Here is an 18747-nt window from a genome sequence, read left to right on the forward strand (position 1 = left end):
GGCGAGGGGCGCACGCTGCGGCACACGAAGCCAGGCCGAGCAGCCCGAGCGCGGCCGGCGCCGGGCTGGCCCCCGGCACGGGACAGGGCAAAGCCGCCAGCGAGCGCCTCGGCAAAGAAAACGGGATAACTCCTCATGAGATCTGCGGAAAACTAGGGTCCGCCCTGGGAGAGCCGCGAACCACCACGGAGTCCCCGAGCGCACGGGTTGCGGCACCTGCGGGGGCTGCGGCGCCCCCTCCCCGCCCCGCGGCCGCGCTCGGAAGCGCCGGTCGGGCGCGGCGGTGCTGCCACCTCCCGGCGCGGGAGCGCGCTGCACTGCAGCGGGCTGCGCGCCCTGCGCGGGGCGACGGTGCCGGGACCCGGCCGGGCCGGACGCTGCCGCGGGGCCGCGGGGAAAGCGGCGGCGGCGGCCTCGGGCCGGGCGGCCACCACCCGCCAGCAGCGGGACTCGAACCCGCCACCCTTCGCCCTCATCCCCGCGTGGTGCGTCCCCCAAAGCGCTCCGGGCACTTCCGGGCGCCTCTTGGCGGGAGCGGAAGCGGCGCTGCCCGGGCCGCCGTATGCGCCGCACGTCCCGGTGGCCGCGGAGCCGGCGCCGGTGGGTGCGCGGGTCCCGCTCGGAGCGGGGCGGCCGCGGCCGCGCGGGGAGCGCCGCGTCCCGCTCGCCCTCCCACGGGCCTCCCGGGATCCCCCCGCGGGGCCGCGGGCTGCGGGCGCGGCGTGCGGAACCCCCGGGACCCGCCGGGTGCAAGGCCCCGTTGTTGGGCCTGGCGGGGGGATGGGAGGCGGCCGAGGGGGGTGTGTGTCTATGTAGATATAAGTGTGCGAGTGTGCGTGTGCGTGCATATGCGTGCGTGTGCGCGGATATCCCTGCGTGTGTGTGTATACACACGCACCTACGCGTGTTTGGATGAGCCCGGGATAGCCCCGCGGGACTTAACCCCCGACCCCCGGTTTCCCGCCCTCCCAGAGCTGGAGGGGACGGACAGGACGGCGCAGAGAAGGCCAGAGGGCAGGCGGAGACATGGCGACGGGGGCAGATGTACGGGACATCCTGGAGCTGGGAGGCGTGGAGTCAGAGAACACGGGCACCATCAACAAAAAGGACATCATCAACTCGGATAAGGTGAGTTGCAGCGCCCTGAGGGGCTGCTGCGTGATTTCTGACCTTGCGTGTGGTGTTTGGGGTGAATATTGGAAGAAAAGATGGAATAAAGCGTGTATCGTCCTAGTACCTGTGCCGTGGCATCTGGTGTGGGATTTAAGCTGGAACCGTGTAAGCGGTGTCCTGCTGAGCTGGGCCAGGCCCCAGGACATTCTCAGCTGCCTATAAAATTCTGGTTTTGTGAAGTATCTAGCCCCAAAGCAAATGGAAATAATATAACACAGTCTTGTTTTAGAAGAAAGAAAATATTGTGTGACTTGACCGAATGACAGAGTTGTTCCAACCTGTGTGGGGAAGGTGTGTGGCTGGGGTTTTGGACAACTGGGATGCATTTTGGACAGCTGGGAATGTGGCAAGTTAGTAAACTCTTTTAAGGATGTGTGACATGATGTGCTGCATTCTGTGTGGTAATGTGCTACAGTATCTTCTTGTCTTCGGTGTTTTCAATTTGGGCAAGGTTGTGGGTGTCCCATGTTTTGCAAGGTGTTGGGAAGGTCAGTTTAGGAGTAGTTATGAGATGTGGAGGTGCTTTGAAATGAGCAGGGAGCTCTCTGGTACAGAGATAGTCTGATTTGAAGTAAAACCTGTGTATTTGGGGGAAAAAAAATCAAAACAAAACTCAACATACACAACCACCCCATCCCTAAAAGCACTTCCTGGCTCTTACTGTTTGCCTCCACTGAAGTGTTTGTTTCTGAAGAGAAGCACTGGTTTCACTGCCTTGCTAGGGTACACAGTATAATTGGTGTAATGGAAAACCAGTGAGTTTCAGTCATTTAAAGGCTGAAATGTCAAAATTTCCAGTTGTCAGCTGTGTTGGTGAACAGTGTCTGGTGAGCAGCCTGTTGGCTGGATTCAGTCTGCAGTGTTGCCACTGAGTGTTTGGAGTTGTGAGTTGTTTGATTTAAATGTGCTTGTGTGTTAGGCAGCAGAGAGCCAAAGGAGTACTGGTTGCTGGCTGTCTCTTTGGAGCAGGGACCAAGATAGTTTTCTCCTCAAGTTTACTATAATGGGAAAAGAGAGGAAGGGAAGGGTGCAGGAGGCCACTTGAATGAAACATTCTGAATTTCTACAAAATACTGAAACTAAGCCAAACCAAAGGTGTAAGCTGTTGTCACATGGAGAGTGCAATGTTGCTAATAACAGTGCAGCACTCTCTCAGGAAATAGATCTGTTCTCAATTAGAAAAGAAACAGATTGATGTCTTGAAGTCACAAGAGAACCATGAAGTCCTTTCCAGTCCATTAGTGACTGAGAATGTTAAAATAAAAATTACTAGGCATAAAAACATTTAAATCAGCATGACCAAGTAATTTGTTCTCAACTCCTAAAAGAGCTGGCTGAGCTGATCTCTGGCCTCCTGATATTAACTTTTAATAAATCTGGGAACTTTGGGGGAATTCCAGAAGCCTGTGTTCACACAGGGTGTCTGGTGACCTGTGGGTAACTGCCTTGGTTGGCCTTGCATTGCTCCTGGGCAAAGTGATGGATACACTAGGAGAAAGGTGTTTGATTAGGGATGAAAAGGTGCTGATATAATGCATGTCTGTCATGAAGTTTTATGGAAAGTAGTTGTAGTCTAAAATGACAGGGACTTATTTTTTCAGTGGAATCTTGAATTTGCTTAATAAAGGTGGCTGTATGGATTGAACACAATTTATGATGCAGTGTTAGTTTTACTACTGAAAAATATTCTGAATTAAAATTTGGTAGAGATACGGTAAACAAGTATGTAACAGTAGTGTCTGGGCTAGTAGTAATAAAGATGGTGCAGTTAGACAAAATGCTCAGTAAACTTTTCCCTCTTTAAATAAAGTGTAACTTCTTAGTGTTGCTGTTACTGTACCTACCTGAATCCAAAGCTGATTACCTGATACAGCTGATTACTGATAAACTTGTATATGGGTATGAGTTGGACTGTGATTTAGACACTATCAGTTCTGTCAAGGGTTTAGGGGCCAGGTTGAGTTGTGTATACTGAATTCCTCTTATGAAGAAACTGTCAAAAGATTGTTTGCTGTGTAAATGGGAGAATGGAGCTGGGACCAGAGAACTTTGGTAGGTGATACTGGGGGTTTTGCTAAGGGGCTACTGCAAGGGTTTAATCACAGATGGTAAAAAGTGAAGCTGCTGCAGAATGAAGTGACAAAATCTATAAAAAACTGGGAAGACATTTCTTCCTTACTATCTTCTTGAAAAGCTAGAGAATCGCTTAGTTAAATGATTAATACCTCTGAGGGAGGACAGTGCTTGCCTGGTAAGAAAAGACTTAGTGCACCAGCCCCTGCAATCTACAGCCAGATGTTCAGCTTGGAATTTAAGTGTGTTATCAGCAAAAGCAAATGTGGGTACTGGTGAGCCCTATCACTGCAAGTGGGTACCTTCTGTCTGTCAGTGTCTTCCACCAGGAACAGGCACACTCCTGGAGAAATTCAAGGTGTCTAAAACCAGATAAAAGTAAAAACCATCACAGGGCACCAGGTTATACAGTTTTAATGTTCCCTCAGGAATTTCTGCTTCTAAAGTGCATTTATTTTGTTTCAGAAAAAATCCAAGAAATCTTCAGAGACATTGACGTTTAAGAGGCCAGAAGGGATGCACCGAGAAGTTTATGCACTTCTCTATTCTGACAAAAAGTAAGAGCACATGGTCATCTCTGCAGGTTGTGGGGTGGCCTGGGCTTTTGGTGGCAGGGCAGCATCCTCTTGAAACCAGGGGCAGTCTCGCTTCCCAGAATGATTCTGCTTTGTGCTCAGCCCATGCTTGTGCCCTTGTCTTAGTCATGGACAATGTCTGTTTTCTCTTTTCTAAATTTGAGGTGTTTGCTTGATATAGTCAATTAATTAGATACAGGCAAAATAGTCTAATGCAGACAGACCAGTGCCTTATCCTTTGTATCTAATTCTTTCTTAATGTCAACTGGGAATAGCACCTGCTTTTATATCTGCAAAAAGAGTTCTGAGCCTGAAATCTCTTTGGCTTTGTCTTGGGCTGCTCCTTGCTTCTCATCACCAGCACTTTTCTCCATCACAGGGATGCACCTCCACTGCTGCCAAGTGATACAACTCAGGGTTATCGAACAGTCAAAGCAAAGCTGGGCTCCAAGAAAGTGCGGCCATGGAAGTGGATGCCTTTCACCAACCCGGCGAGGAAAGATGGAGCAATGTTCTACCACTGGAGGAGAGCAGCAGAGGAAGGGAAGGATTACCCTTTTGCCAGATTTAATAAAGTAAGTGGGAGAACTTTCAAACAAAAGCATATAAATAGAAGCTGGAAAATACCCTTCAGTTTCTTGGCTGTCCAGACAGGAAGTTGATTCTTTCAACAAGTGAAGTTAGGTTTGGTAATTGTATTTTGAATTGCAACGTGACCTGCAGCCATTCGACCATGGACTGATATCTCCAAATCATTCAGGCAAAGTGTGCTTTGTATGTGGTCAGAGCCTGCAAGAGACCCCAGTGTTTCAGGTGTGTAGTCATGGATTTGGTGAGGTGGACTCATGATATCTTCTTCCATTCCTGACCAATGTTCTCCCCCTGATTACAAGCTCAGGGTAGTAAAAGGTATTATATTCTGAGTGAGACATAAAAGACATAAGTCTTGTTATTTTGCTCGGTATGAAAAAAATCGCTTGAGCTTCATGGCCAGAAAGGTGCTTGCAACCTCTTGGCCAGATTCCAGCACAGATGCTGAATACTTTGCCTTCCCTCTGAAATTGCTCTCATGGTATCAGTGTGGTGCAGTCCCCTGTTCTTTGCGTCTTACATTAAATTGCCACAATGTGTTGTTGTAATCTCCTGCTGTCTTTTGTCCCAGATGTATCTGCTTTGAGTGGCTGGGCCTTTCATGTGTATGCACAAAGAAAACTACATCAAGATTTAGACTTCAAAGTCAGGACCTCCAAAGTTAGGAAGGAGCAGAGTTAGGGTGCTTCCATAATGTAATTTAGCTCCCTTCATGATGCAAATCTGAAAGAGTGAAAAACCGTGTGTTAACATGATTCCACAAAAGCTCTGCTTGTGTGTAACCGTATACAATATTTTAAGTTTGTAACCCACAGAGCATCAGCTCTAACAAAGCTTGGCTTCCTGCAGAGTTAAGTGGTTGGTTGACCTTATATGTTAGAAGGCTCAAGCTCTGACTGATGCTTTTCCTCTAGCTGGGACATTGGTAAGAGCCTCCTGTGGTATCTCTTCTCTGATGTCTGGGGTGGAAGTCTGAAGTATGACTCACTTAGTTGAGGCACCTACCTAGCTGTCTGAGTGAAACTTTGTGAGGCTAATTGTCTCTAAGACTCTACTGCTGGAACTGGTTTTGGCTGAGTTCAACTGAGTTTATCAGAGAGGGCCACACATCACGTATGGGTGTTTTAATTTATGATTCTCATTTCCTTAACTTTATCATGTACTGTGAACTGACACACAGAAGAGCCTTCAGCAAGGCTGTAACCTTTAGATTAGTGGTACAGACCTCTGCCATCTGCAAATGCACAATTACATGATACCAGGAGCAAGTTGTTATCCTTGTGGTGCTGTAGTTGAAAAAGTCGAAGGCACTGATGAAGAGTTTTGCAGACATTTTTGCTTTATCAGAGGAAATTTACTTTTCTTTCATGGATTTCTTCTCACATATTTGATCTGGCTGAATCTTGCCCTCCCCTTGGCATGAGCCTGTTTTCCTGTATAGTCTGTCCTGTTGGTCACTCAGGCTCTTTAACCAAGCTCCTGGGTCACTGCTCAGTTGCTTTTCCTTTTCTCTGTGCCTGCAGTCTCCAGTACAATTCCCTCCTTTTTTTGTGAGATCCAAAATGTGAACTTGGGTTTCACCATATACACTGAGCCTTGTTTCAGGATGTGAAATAGGAGTATAAAAGCAGCTTTGCTGGTGTTAGAGCAAAGCCTTCTCTCAGCCAATACTTTTTTTTTGGCTACCATCAGTAAAGCGAAAGTGTATGAGAATGGGGCAAATACATATTTTCCTACCTTCTGGTGGTCTTTGGCTTAAGGATTTCTTAATTTGAGATTTGTGTTTAATAATTCTTGCTGGGTATATTCAGGGCAGAAAGCTGCTTCCTGAGTAACCCATGCTAATGAGTTCTTCAGGTTAATTTTGTGTGGTGTGCAAAGGTGCTTTCTTCTCCTCATTTCAAACTGCTGCCTTGAGGTTTAGTCCCTCTGAGAGCTTGTGTTCCATGATGTAGTAAATTGTCCTTGCTTTGTACTGTGTTTTCTGTAATGTGACATGCCCTCCTGTGCACTCCCTTATTCTCAAATGTCCTTTATTTTGAAATGAGTGGACTCGGAGTGAGTGTTCTTACATGACCATGGTGGATTTATGTGAGCTGTTTTTCTCTGTTTTCCTCATAATTTTTACTGTTTGTTTTTTATTTTCACCTCTATTAGGCATTGTACTGATGTTTTCACAGAGCTGTCTTGTGGCTCCAGGATGCTGAGCAGTTTCAGCTAATTTAATACTGATAATTTTTTGAGTTTATAGTGTGAAATGTTGGACTGAAAGAGGTTTTCTGGGCCATTGAATCCTCCTCCTGGCTCTTTCAGGTCCTGCCACAATCTAGTCCCTTTCATAAACTGATCAAGTTCCTTTTGAAAAGCACTTGGCTTTTCCTGCCCCTGTGCTTCCTTGGGAAGCTCTTCTAGATTGTCTTTGCTCCATTTCATTTCCAGGTTAAATTTTCCATGTTAAATTGACATTTCTTTGCAAGTCAATTTCTTTGTTCTTATTTCAGTTGTTCTTTTCTTCCCATGAGTATTCCTTTCATTTCATCTAGCATACTTGAAGCCTGCAGTCAGATTCTCTTTCAGACTTCCTTTGCTAGGCTGCATTCTCCTCCAGTCTGCTGTGGGAAGACAAGCTCACCACCCCATTACTCATGCTCTTTGTACTTGTTTCCATTTCAGTGCATCTTTCCTGACCAGGGATCAGTAGTGTTGTAGTTGGTATTCCTGCCAGTATTATTGTTGTGCAGTTGAAACAGTGCCAGTTTCTGCTGGAAATCCCTCTCTGGGGGTCGTATTTGCCTTTTTATGGTTATGTTGCATTTGAATGTGTAGTCAGCCAGTGGTTCCCTCAAGCTTTCCATCTCTTCCCACCTTCTGATTTCTCAGTGGTTCTCACGTGAGCAGCCATGAATGGAGGCTGAGAAAGTGTTTTGGAGCTTTGCTCTTGTTGCATTCCCTTGTCTGATGAGTATCTGCCACCTTCCCTTCCATGCACTGCAGAGGGCCCTGCTGGCTCTTCTCATGTGTGTGTGCTCCTCTAGAGATTATTTTGTTTCATGATGTGTGTGGGACAGCCTGTCTGGTAAGATGGCTTTACTCCTGGTGGAAGTGGTACTTGAAGGTTGAGGCTCAGTGCATCTCCAAGAGATCTGCTTTACCTTTGAGTTTCTGTGTCTAAATGGTAGAGGAAGAGCAGTAGACCTAAAGAAGGTGTTATTTGGAGGCTGAGAAATGCTCCTCCAAGCTGTATGGAGTTCATGAGGATGACTATTCTGGTGACAGGACACAAAACCACAGAAGTGTTGAAGCACATCTGCTGCTTGCATGCACCCAGTTTTCTTCTGGAGGCAGGACCTCCTCAGGCTGAGCAAAGTTTTGCTACTTGAGGAAGTGAATGAGGGGGAATAAGGGAGGAAAACAGGCTTATTTACACTTTTGCTTTATCACATGCTAGGATTTCCCCTAATATAGTAAGTATTTTTGCTATTTCTTTAGTACTCATGTGACACCTGTGTTCTGAATAGAGCCCTTGCACAGTTGGGGACAGTAGTGTGGGCTTGGTCTTTTAGGCACCTGGACACTGTGCGAGTTAGACTGTCATTTACTTCTGTCATTCTGCTGGGGAAAAGATCTGTGGAGAAGGGAGGGACAAAGTTGCTTGCCAAGTTTATGGCCTTCAGTTGTACAGTACACAGTCTTCAAGATCTTCATGATACTGTCTGCACCAAACATGAAAGAAGTAGTCTGAGTATCAAAGCAGAAGGTGTGCTGAAGGCTGGGGATTACTGCTCCTTGCCTTTCCTGTTCTTCCTGTACAAGTGAGCATGTCCCAACCCAAGTAAAGAGTTAATTGTCAGAGCACCTTGTGCCAAGATATTGGTTTTGCTGTATGGGAGGAATGCAGGGAGGCTGGTTGAACCTTGGTTTCACTGTCATGTTAGCCTGAAATTTTGAAACCCATAGTCAGGATGTGGGTTGCTGACCTCTGCCTGTGTCAACCATCTGAAATAGGTTTCAACCTCCTAGGCAGCAGTTCCTGGTAGGCTTCCCTGAGTGTCTCATCATGGCCACACATTGCTCCATATCAAGTCCTCTGCCTACTTCTCATGTTTCCTATCAGGACTCATTGCTCAGGGTCCTGGCAGCCCCCTCCTGTCCATGCTGTGCTCATGCTCTTGGCTCAGGTATCTTGGCAGTGAGGAGGGCAGTGCTGCAATTGACTTGCAATGGTTTTCTCTCCACAGACAGTGCAGGTTCCTGTGTACTCAGAGCAGGAGTACCAGATGTACCTCCACGACGATGCGTGGACCAAAGCTGAGACAGATCATCTCTTTGACCTGGCTCGGCGCTTTGATCTGCGCTTTGTGGTCATTCACGACCGCTACGATCACCAGCAGTTCAAGGTGAGTCCTGGGGGCCAAGCTGCTGCTAGCAACCTGCTGCTATGGCATGTGCAGGGCTTTCTGCACTTGAAAGACCAAATTACCCTTTATATCAACATAATTAGGGGAAAATAATGAATTATTGGCAGCAAGGAATATTGAATTTCCAGCACAAGGCGTTCCTGCTTGCTTTGTTTGTAATTAAATCCACTGTGACTTGTTCTCATTCCCTGTTGTGTTTTATTAGAAAGTTAGAAGGTTTGCATCTGCCAGGAGAACAGCTTGTTTTTCCTTGAAGATAAGGCAGCTGGGGAGTTTATTTGAGCAGGCTAGGTGTTTTGGATTTCAGTGTAGGCCCTTGGAGAAGGATCTGCCAATGAACCTTGGAGGCTGGGACTTCTCCCTGGTGCTGCTCCTGACTCGTGATCTGACATGGTGCAGGTTTTCATCATCTCTGCTGTGAAATGGACCATCAGCTATCTGAAATTGCAACCCTGGAGCCATGATTGCTGATCTCCTATACTGCTTCCATGCCTCCTGGTGACATAGGGAATAATGTGACATCTACAGAACAGCCCTAAATGCTGCTTCCGTTATCCTCTGAAATGCTCACATGAAGCACCTGTAGCAAAGTAAAATGACAACAGTATGCCTAGCTGAGCAGCCCAAAGTTTTTTGTGCTTGGGTTAATGGAACACAGCTCAGACTTTATGAAATCATGGGCAGTGAATTGATGCAGCTGATACCTTCTTGGCTCTGACTTGAATGACCATTGTCTGGAGCAATTCGAAGACCTGCACATTCGTTGCAGTTTCCTGCTCACAGGCTCTCAACTCTCCTTGCATCCTTTTATCTTCACTGCTCAGGATACTTCACTGCTGTATTATCTAAACCCTCAGCACTATTGGATCTTTTGGTGGGTGTTTTTAAAGCCGTAGCTGTGAACCCATGGCAGTTAATTCATGCATCTCACTAAGAAACTCCCCCTTCCCTGTTCCCTTGGCATCTGCAAGGGCCCTACTGGTCTTTCTCCCAGGCACTGTCTTGTACTGTATATGACCTCCTTTAACTGGTGGTCCTTAGGTGGCTACTGCACAAGGTTTTCTTAGTTCTGCCATAATGTTCTCCTCCTGTGATGTCTTCCACAGAAAAGGTCAGTGGAGGACCTGAAGGAACGGTATTACCACATTTGTGCCAAGCTGGCAAACATTCGTGCAGCTCCAGGCACAGACCTAAAAATCCCAGTCTTTGATGCTGGCCATGAGAGACGAAGGAAGGAACAGCTGGAAAGGCTTTACAATAGGACACCAGAACAGGTAACTGCGGGAAGAGAGCATCATTTCTCCAGAAGATTGATAAGTGGAATTAGTAGGTGTATGATGCAGGCCAGAGGGTGGGAAAGATAAAGAAGGGTTGGACAAGAGAAAAGCAACACCTGAGTACAGTTTTTGTCCCTTTAAGGAGTTTGAAAGGACAGTAGTTGAGGAATCTGACTATCCAGGAGAAAGGCCTACATGAGCAGAGTAATGGTTTCTGGTAACTGCCAGGACCTTCTCAGTGACACTGACTGTATTAGTCCTCTGACAAAAGTAAATTCTCAGTGTCCTTAGGAATACAGGAGTCTTGTGAAGTTACTTATTTGAGCAAATTATTTATTTAAAAATCTTTCCAGAAAACATCAAAGACTAAATCTGCATGCTTAGTTCTTCTCTATGATGAATCCATGTAATGGTCCTACAGTTTAGAGATTAAGGAAGTGTGTTCTCCATAGGGTGGGGGAGACCATCCTTTTCAGTTAGTTCCTTCCAAGGACAAGTTCATATGTGACTTACTCTGCTTCTTCCCCCCATTGACAGGTGTCAGTACTGGGCATAGCTGTTCTGGGTTCTCTATACTATGTTTGGGGAGGGAAGCTGGCTTTTCACAACACTTATTGCAGCTACAGCATGTATGGGCTTTTTAACCCTTCTGCCTGTGCTGTTGGTCTCTGGAAGATGGGATTAGTAATTTATGGATTGTTGAAGGGTGCATCATAAATGTTGTGCTACAGTACCTGCCAGATTGTAGAGTGGCATTGCCATGGGTGAGGTTATGGAGTGTAACATGCTCTACAAATCCAAGAAGTTAGGCAGGAGCATAGGATCATTCCCGGGCTGGCCCAGGGCAGTGCTGTTGTCGGTAGATGGCCCCCTTGCCTTGCCAGGCCTCCTCTTCTCCCTGCCTGCTCTGACGTGCTCTGGTCTGCAGGTGGCAGAAGAAGAATACCTCATCCAGGAGCTCCGCAAAATTGAAACCAGGAAGAAAGAGAGAGAAAAGAGAACCCAAGACCTGCAGAAGCTCATCACAGCTGCTGACACCACCACTGAGCAGAGGCGTGCTGAGCGCAAGGCTCCCAAGAAGAAGCTGCCACAGAAGAAGGAGACAGAGAAACCTGTAAACATTTCTCTCTCTGTTTTTCCCCTTTACCCTGTTTGTGTTCTGCCTGGGTAACATGTTTTCTGCAGTAGTCCTGTGGGGATCAGGCCCTTTTTGGGTCGGGGGGGAGTAACTGCTGGCTGCCTTCTGGCAGATGTTTTTTGGTTACATCTTTGGAAGGCAGATTGGTGTAAGGCAGCCATTGTCAGTGTCCCCTGGTGTGCTTTCAGTCTCCTCCATTTGAAAAATGCCGGTTTAAGTCCTGTTTCTCTTTCCATGCCTGAGAAAAGGGGTGAAATAATGCCAACCATTCTTTCATCATGGCAAGGAGAAACATCTCCTTGCTGCTTCCAAGTGTTTCTGCTATTGCTATGTAGGGTTGGCCCACAAACCCATTGTCTTTCACCTGCCTTTTTTTTCTGGTTCAAGTTTTCCTTTCTTCCCCAGTTCCTGGATCTCAACATCATTTCCCCAAGTTCAGTACATGCCCCTCGCCTGATCCTCAGCTGTGATCAGAGCAGCCCTGCTGTGGGACTCTTGTATTCTGGGAGCTGTTGCTGTTTTTCCATGAGCTAAACTGCAGTCTAAGGAGCCCAGAACACAGCTTTCAGTTCACATTTGATGCTACCTCAGTTTCCCTTTCTGGAAAGAGGAGGACTGATCTAAATTCAGCACCTTGAGTAGGAAAGAGCTGATAAAAAAAGTCTCAGATGTTTCCAGTGTGTCCCTGGGAATTCCTGTCCTTCCACCTTGTGAACAGAGAGTGCTTGTGCCATTTTTCTCCGAAAGATTCTTTACAAAGAGGGGAGGGAAGCTGCGAATTCTGGACAACTACTGCTTGAAGTCTGCCTAGTGGCCACTTTCTCAAAACACTCTTTTGCTGTGTCATGTCCCATGTGTGTCCCTGCTGTGTGATGAGTATAATATCACTGGGCACCTTGTGCATTGAATTCCCTTAGGGGTTGTTCTGGGAAAGCTCAGCCATGGCTGGCGTATCTCCCCATAGAGAAAGCAGTTTGTCATTGGTGGTAATGAATAAAAGAGGGCTAGAGAATGAGGCTGGATGCTGAGGATGCCAAAGTGAGGGAGTCCACCCTTAAATGTTGGCTGGGGCCTGTCTGCAAGCATGTAGTGCATAGGCACACCAGGGTGGGCAGAGAAGCAGTTTCTGTTGTTGTACTAGCATCATTTCAACCATGACAGAGTCCATTAGGAGTCAATTACCAACTATAGCCAGGAAATGTTAAGAAAAAATTGCATTTTAACTAAGAATTTGAATCGGGAGCTGCATCAGCATCATTTCAACAAAGGAAAATCATTTAGCAAAGAGTCAATTGAGGTTGAAGCGTTTACAGCATGTACAGGCTGTACAGGCACATGAGGCAAAAGAACCCATTTAATTGCTTATTGCTGAATGCAAGTCAGAGTTGGCTTGGCTGAGGCAACAATGCTGATTTCCCTACACTGCTTGTGTCAGGGTGTTCAGCAACAGGCTGAGTGGCAGTTTGGGGAGTTTGGAAGCCAGCCTTCATTCAAAGGAAGCAGGGGGGATTGGTTTTTGATTGCAACCTTGTTTGTCATTAATAATGCAAGCAGGGAGGCTATATCCTACCAAAGATCAAAGTGATCTCTGCGAGTTCATTAGCCCTGTTGGTAGTTAGAGAATACTTTTTCCTTCATGGTCGTGTTTAGGGATCTTTTCCTGGGTCCTCTGTTTATTGGGCAGACAACAGATAACTGAAATAATCTTAATACCTGGCCATGCAGGGTGGTTTACAGGGTGCCACCTCAAGACCAAGACCTAGAGATAGCTAAAAGGGATGTGAGATTCATTATCAGGGAACTTGAAAAATTAAGTCACCATCCTTCAGCATCTCTTATGAACTTGGGGCAGCCCTGGCTGTCTCAGCCTTGTTTGGAACAAAGAAAGAGCAAGCTGCAGAACCTCTCTGCAGAGAAATCTGGGAGCAGCAAGGCAAATGCTGGCTCCAAAGAAATGGGGAGATTTGAGATGATTTAGTTTTGGAAAAAGTGCAGTTGTGTATGTGTTTTGCAGAGGTTGTGGCTATTCTTAGCTTGAATCATAAGTATTGCTGACCCATTCAGGGGACCCCAAACCATTCAGTGCACAGATAGCCTGGTTTAATAGTTAAAAGTCTGCTCCCCTTTTGCTTAGCTCATCAGCATAGATTTATTAGAGATTGCATTTTTTTTTCCATTTTGTTGAAATGCAGCTATATGCTCTACTGTTAGCAGCAGAAGTGTTGGAAGTTTGCTGCATTTTAATGCTGTGCTTAAAATATGAAGTAAGAAAGAAAGCTGTCTAATGAGTGGACAAATGGCAAAACATGCATGAACAGCAGGCCTCCCTGGGAGGGGGCAGTCCTTGCATCCTCATTAGTGGGCTCATATCTGTACAGATCAGAGGTTTCTCAGCTCATTCCTTACAGTCAAAAGGCAAGATTTAGGGAAGTCCTGGGCTGTTTTGATCAGTGAAATGGGTCAAAGTTGGATAAGGATGATACTGTGCAAATATGTATGAATACTGTGTAGGGTCAGAGTTTCTGTGTGGGTGGATGTGTGTCTCTGTGCAGAGCAGTGCATTTAAACCAACTGACCAAAAATGTTTGAGCTATCCAAAGATGCCTTGAACTGAAGTATCTTTCTCAATGAATTGCTTGGGATTTTCCACTGAATCCCGTTGTCTGGGATTTTCCTCTTGCCTCAGGTCTGGCATGTGGCCGTGGCAGGTGGTTCTCTGTCATAGGAAATCGTGTTTCCCCTTCAGATAGTCTCTATATGAAATCTTGTGTTTCCTTCATCAACACATCCTGTTTCAATCTCTTTCAGGCTGTTCCTGAGACTGCTGGCATCAAGTTTCCTGACTTCAAATCTGCAGGTGTCACGCTGCGGAGCCAGAGGGTAGGAGGCTCTTGTCCTGTTCCCATGCGACCTCTGTTAATGTCTTGCACTTTGCCTGGCTCTTTCCTCATCCTTTTATAGCTAAAGAAAGTCAAGTTCTTCCCTCTAAAATAAGAAAGGAATTCCATAAATGTGGAGACTCAGAAACCTGGAATGCTGGCTCTCTGGAAGCCAACTCATTGCCTTGCAGAGGCACCTGAACTTGCTGGTGTTTGTCACTAGTGTGCCTGCTCTGCTGTTAGACACCTGTAACAGAACCAAATGGAGCTGTCTATCCAGAGCTCACAGCCAGAACTAAAGGGGCCCTTGGAGCACGTGTGTTACTAGCTGAGAGGTTCTTTTGGAGTGGTTTGGCCTGGAAAGGACCTTAAAATCATCTAGTTTAAGATGATTAAGAACTGGATGTTCAGGTTGTGTCCTGAGAAAAACAGAAACACGTAAATACGTAGAATTTTTAGCTTTTCTGTTTACATTATCTTAGAAGATATTTTTTGGAAAAGCACCTGTGTTCAATCTGTTGCAAAGATACTCCTGAGTAAAGAACTTTCTTGCTGTTTTTGTATTGCTTTCTTGTATCAGCAAGACCTGACACTTAGCCACAGGTTTTGGGATATCAAGTAACTTAGACCTGCTTGGTCAACTGAATGCTTTCAGAGAAGTTTTGATAGCAAAATCCTGTATGCCCATACAAGTAGTTTTTGATTTTTTTCCTAGAAAAAAAAAATCGCTTTATTATAGAGAAGTTGGATAAGTACATTCCTTGCCTTCCATCCTCACTTTTAAAAGACTGTTTTTATGGAATGTTCTTGTAATATCAGAATGGTTTCAGATCTTGCTGGCTGTTAATAGAAAAGTGTTTGGGATATTGCTGCTTTGATCTACTGGTGCATGTGTGTGTTAGAGGTGGGATGCCTCAGCAGGGTCACTGCTCAGGGGCCCCTTCAGTGTACCAGTGCCACCAGCTGCAGGATACCTGTTTGAGTGAGGGGCTACAGCCTTAAGGAAATCCCAGTCCAGAGACAAGCAAGACTGCAGTGCAAGTGTTGAGATTTATTGAGACGTGGCAGATGTGTTCTGTGGCACTAAGATAAATAGAGTAATTTATGGAGATTGATTTGGATTTTGAAAACTAATAAGTAATGGTTGATCTTTTCTATTTTTTTACCCCCTCTGGAAGAGAAGCTGAGCAATAATGTATCAGTGATGGAACCATCTGGCAAAGCCAGCAGCCTTTTTTGCACCAAACAGGCAATTCAAATCCCAGCCTTCATGAAAATGGGTGCTACATGCTTTTGTCTGTTCCCTTTAATGCTCACAAAATGCAGTGCTAAGCTGAGGCATGGCAGTCTGATTCAGCAAATTTTAGCCTGTGGTATCCAAGCTCCTGGAGTGACCTACAGCAACTTTCTATGTTTTTCTTGAAGTTTTTAAGTAGATAAATGCTGTTCTTAGAATTACCAGTGGTTTGTGAATGAAAAAGATGGTTCATCACTGATCTAGGTGAAAAAACAACACTGTTGTTTGGAAATGTGAAACCTATCTCTCTAACCTAGGAAAATTAATTCATTTGTGGCTTCTAGCCAGTCACCTGGCTTCCTTACCCAAGCCTTCCCTGTTTTTAAAATGGGAGCTATTAGACTCACTTGCTTCACAGATGCATGATGGGGAGAATTAATTACAGGAGGTCAGTACAGGCTTTTTGAACTGGTAAGAGGTGCTGAAGTGCCAAATGTTGTGGAGTTGACAGTCCATGCTAATCCAAATTATTTTAGTTGTGGGATTTATATGGCAAACCCTCTGAACTCCAGTGATGTGGAATTGATCAGGGTGGAGGCTAACTAGGATTAAGTGAGGAATTGGAATGAAGTGCTGGAAATTCATACTCTGGCAGCATCCAGCATAAGATGCTTTGCCCTTAGCACATTGAAAAATGATTTCTAAAAGCTTGTGCTGTCTTGCACTAGGTTCTTTTGCCTGAAGACCTAAAGAGTTCCTCACCTAAAGGCTTCTGTTGTCCTCCTTTATTTTATACTTTTCTACTGTGCTTTACGCCTTCGTGGTTAGGTGAAGTTGGATTTTGCAGTGAGATCAGGGCTCAACCTCTGTCATGTGTGAAAAATGTACCATATCATCCCCAGGATAATAGCACTTACTCTTTGATTAGAGACTTTTTTTTTTTTTCTGAGGATTTACAATTAGTCTGAAATCTGAGTTAAAATTAATTTATAGAAATGAGTCCTTGAAGAAAAAGTTAGGAATCTGTATTCAGCTTAATTTGTTCCCAGTAGTTTTCATGACAATAGCCATGGCTCTTCAAATTCCCTGTCGTTAAAGCTTACACGATCTTATGGACAGGCTGAATTTGAAGACTGTTTTTTTTTTCTTCTCCTGTGAGGATTAATGATCACTTACAGCCATTATTCTTCATAACTGAAAGTTTCTCCTTCAGCAGACGCTGAAGAGTAATCTTCTGCAGTGACTTGGCCAAGCTGCCTTCTGTCAGACTGGCCTCAGTCTCCCATTGTTCTCCGTGGGACTGTGGCCACAGGCAAAGGAGGCCACAGCCCCCGTGCCCTTGCTCTGCATGGGATTTCCCTCTGCCTCCTGACAGCACAAGACTGCAAGTTTCTCTAAGGCAGTGGGAAGCTGGGCATTATGAAAAGCTTCCTCTTAATTCAAGGCCGTGTATTGCCTTGCTGCTACTGAGAGCAGGAGGCTGTAGCAGATGTTTGGGAAGGGGTGAGCCTTCCAGGAGTTTCTTGAAAAGAATTTCAGACCTTTGCATTTGATGTTAGTAAAACAGTGTTATGAAAAGTAACATCAGAAGGGTATTATTAATCCTCAGCATTACTTCTGGAAAACTTCCTGTTATACCAACTCTGCTCGATTGGGAGGTCAGACAGCCAGAGAGCCAGAGGAAAAGAGAGATGTGTAGGGAATTGGAGAAAGGAAGGGTGAAGAAAAGACTAAAGGGAATGCAGGGAGCTATGAGGAAGGAATGCTTTGCTGCAGATCTGCCTGAAGGAAAGGAAAATGGGAGCTGTTGAACTTGAATCTTTTCCAGGATCCAGACAAACCAACAGTAACCACATGTTTGTGATCTGGGCATGATGTTGCTTCAGTAGGGCAGAACTGAATTTGTTCTGATTTCACCACAGTGTTTCTGTACCATGTTATGTTCAGCTTTCTTTTAAATATAACCTTTGTTGTGTTCAGGGCACTTGACTTTGGCATACTTAACATCTCTGCAGTGTGTTTTAGGTTGTTCTCTCTCAGGCCTGTCTGTGGATTTTAACCGACAATTTTGGTAATGCTGTTGAATTGTTGCAGCAGTGCTTTTAAGAAGGAAGGTGATGCATGGAAAAGGGTGGATGTTTGTACCCACTCCTGCATATTGAGATCTGTGTCCTTGCTTTGTTGTCATGGGTTTGGAAGCAAAGGAACTGGGAGAGAATTGATTGAGTGGTGTCTCATCTGGAAACAAAACAAAACCCTGTGATGAGAAGATGTTTGCAGAATTCTCAGTCTGCAGAAAAGGCTGAGGGATGCTTCAGTTTAGTCATTCAAAGCTGGCCTCCTCCCCACAGAAAAGGCTTCCAGGAAGCAGCCTGACTCCATCTGCTTAACTGGGATCTTGTAGACAATTTGCCAGTTGAACAAATTAAGAAAGAAGTAAAGGAAGGAAAATTACAAGTAGAGCTTTAGTACCCATTGATTCAAATATTCACACTCATCAGCTTTTAAATATTTAGTAGCCTTCTGAGCACTTTTTTAGCACTTATTAATGAATAAGAATTTACTGTGGTTGTGTGGGGAAAGCATGTGTTTGATTTTGTCAATTTTTTTTTCTTGGAGTGAGAAATAAGTGCTTCCTGTAAATCCAAGGTGAACGATATTTCTAGAGGAAGATGGGGTTGTATGTATGTGTTTAGACATACTTATTCTCTGTATTTGATCTGACCAATAATTAAATGGTCAAGTATGCTGGTTGTTTACCCTGCATTGGAGGCTGCTGGCTCTGTTCCTTCCCTGTCATTAATGCAAACCCAGATCTCATAGGCACTGAACATGTGACACATCTGTCTGTCCTCCTGTGATCAATATCATCCCTTCAGAGGTTCAGCTTTTGGAAGCAGTTCCATAAAATTCCAGTTATTCTTATTTGGATTTGATAAATTTAATTACTTGAAGCAATTAATTATTTATTTGCTTTGTATTGATTGCACTCCAAGGCGTTCTGACATCAATCTCATGGAGATCAACACACCCTTATTAGGTGGGGAAAGTTTATGTTTCCAGGTCTGAGCATCCCATGGATTAGTTAGCTGAGATGTGCTTGTTGCTTCTGCTAGCAATTTTTCATTAGTGAAGTTGTATGTTTTGCACTCTACAAGAGAGTGGCTGGGAGTAATTTCCACAGGGACTCTGACAGAGGTGTAGAAGGGAAGTAGTTCTCTCATTTCTGTGAATAAAACTTATGAAGAAATGACACAGGCTGGATCGAATTCATGTTGTGGCACTGCCATCTATTTGTTGTATTACATGCCCTTTAATTAGGGCCAAGAGAGTGCTGGTGCATTTCCTAATCAAACTCCTGTCGGCAGAGAATGAAATAAGATGAA

General features: G+C 45.2%; 1 protein-coding gene across 3 annotated transcripts in view; it reads left to right on the forward strand.

The window, feature by feature from the left end:
• Positions 1–476: 476 nt before the first annotated feature.
• DMAP1 (DNA methyltransferase 1 associated protein 1) overlaps positions 477–18747 on the forward strand; it is a 31275-nt gene continuing 13004 nt past the window's right edge. The window contains exons 1-8 of one of the 3 annotated variants that reach the window (XM_079313920.1): positions 477–600; positions 973–1128; positions 3712–3803; positions 4201–4396; positions 8651–8809; positions 9937–10104; positions 11036–11221; positions 14054–14125. In XM_079313920.1, coding sequence (XP_079170046.1) covers positions 1027–1128; positions 3712–3803; positions 4201–4396; positions 8651–8809; positions 9937–10104; positions 11036–11221; positions 14054–14125 — 975 coding nt within the window. In that variant the 5' untranslated portion in view covers positions 477–600; positions 973–1026. Of the gene's footprint in view, positions 1129–3711; positions 3804–4200; positions 4397–8650; positions 8810–9936; positions 10105–11035; positions 11222–14053; positions 14126–18747 lie in introns of all 3 variants that reach the window. The other 2 variants (XM_079313921.1, XM_079313919.1) reach the window with 2 other exon arrangements.

The sequence above is a fragment of the Erithacus rubecula genome, assembly GCF_903797595.1.
Source record: "Erithacus rubecula genome assembly, chromosome: 10".
Taxonomy (NCBI): domain Eukaryota; kingdom Metazoa; phylum Chordata; class Aves; order Passeriformes; family Muscicapidae; genus Erithacus; species Erithacus rubecula.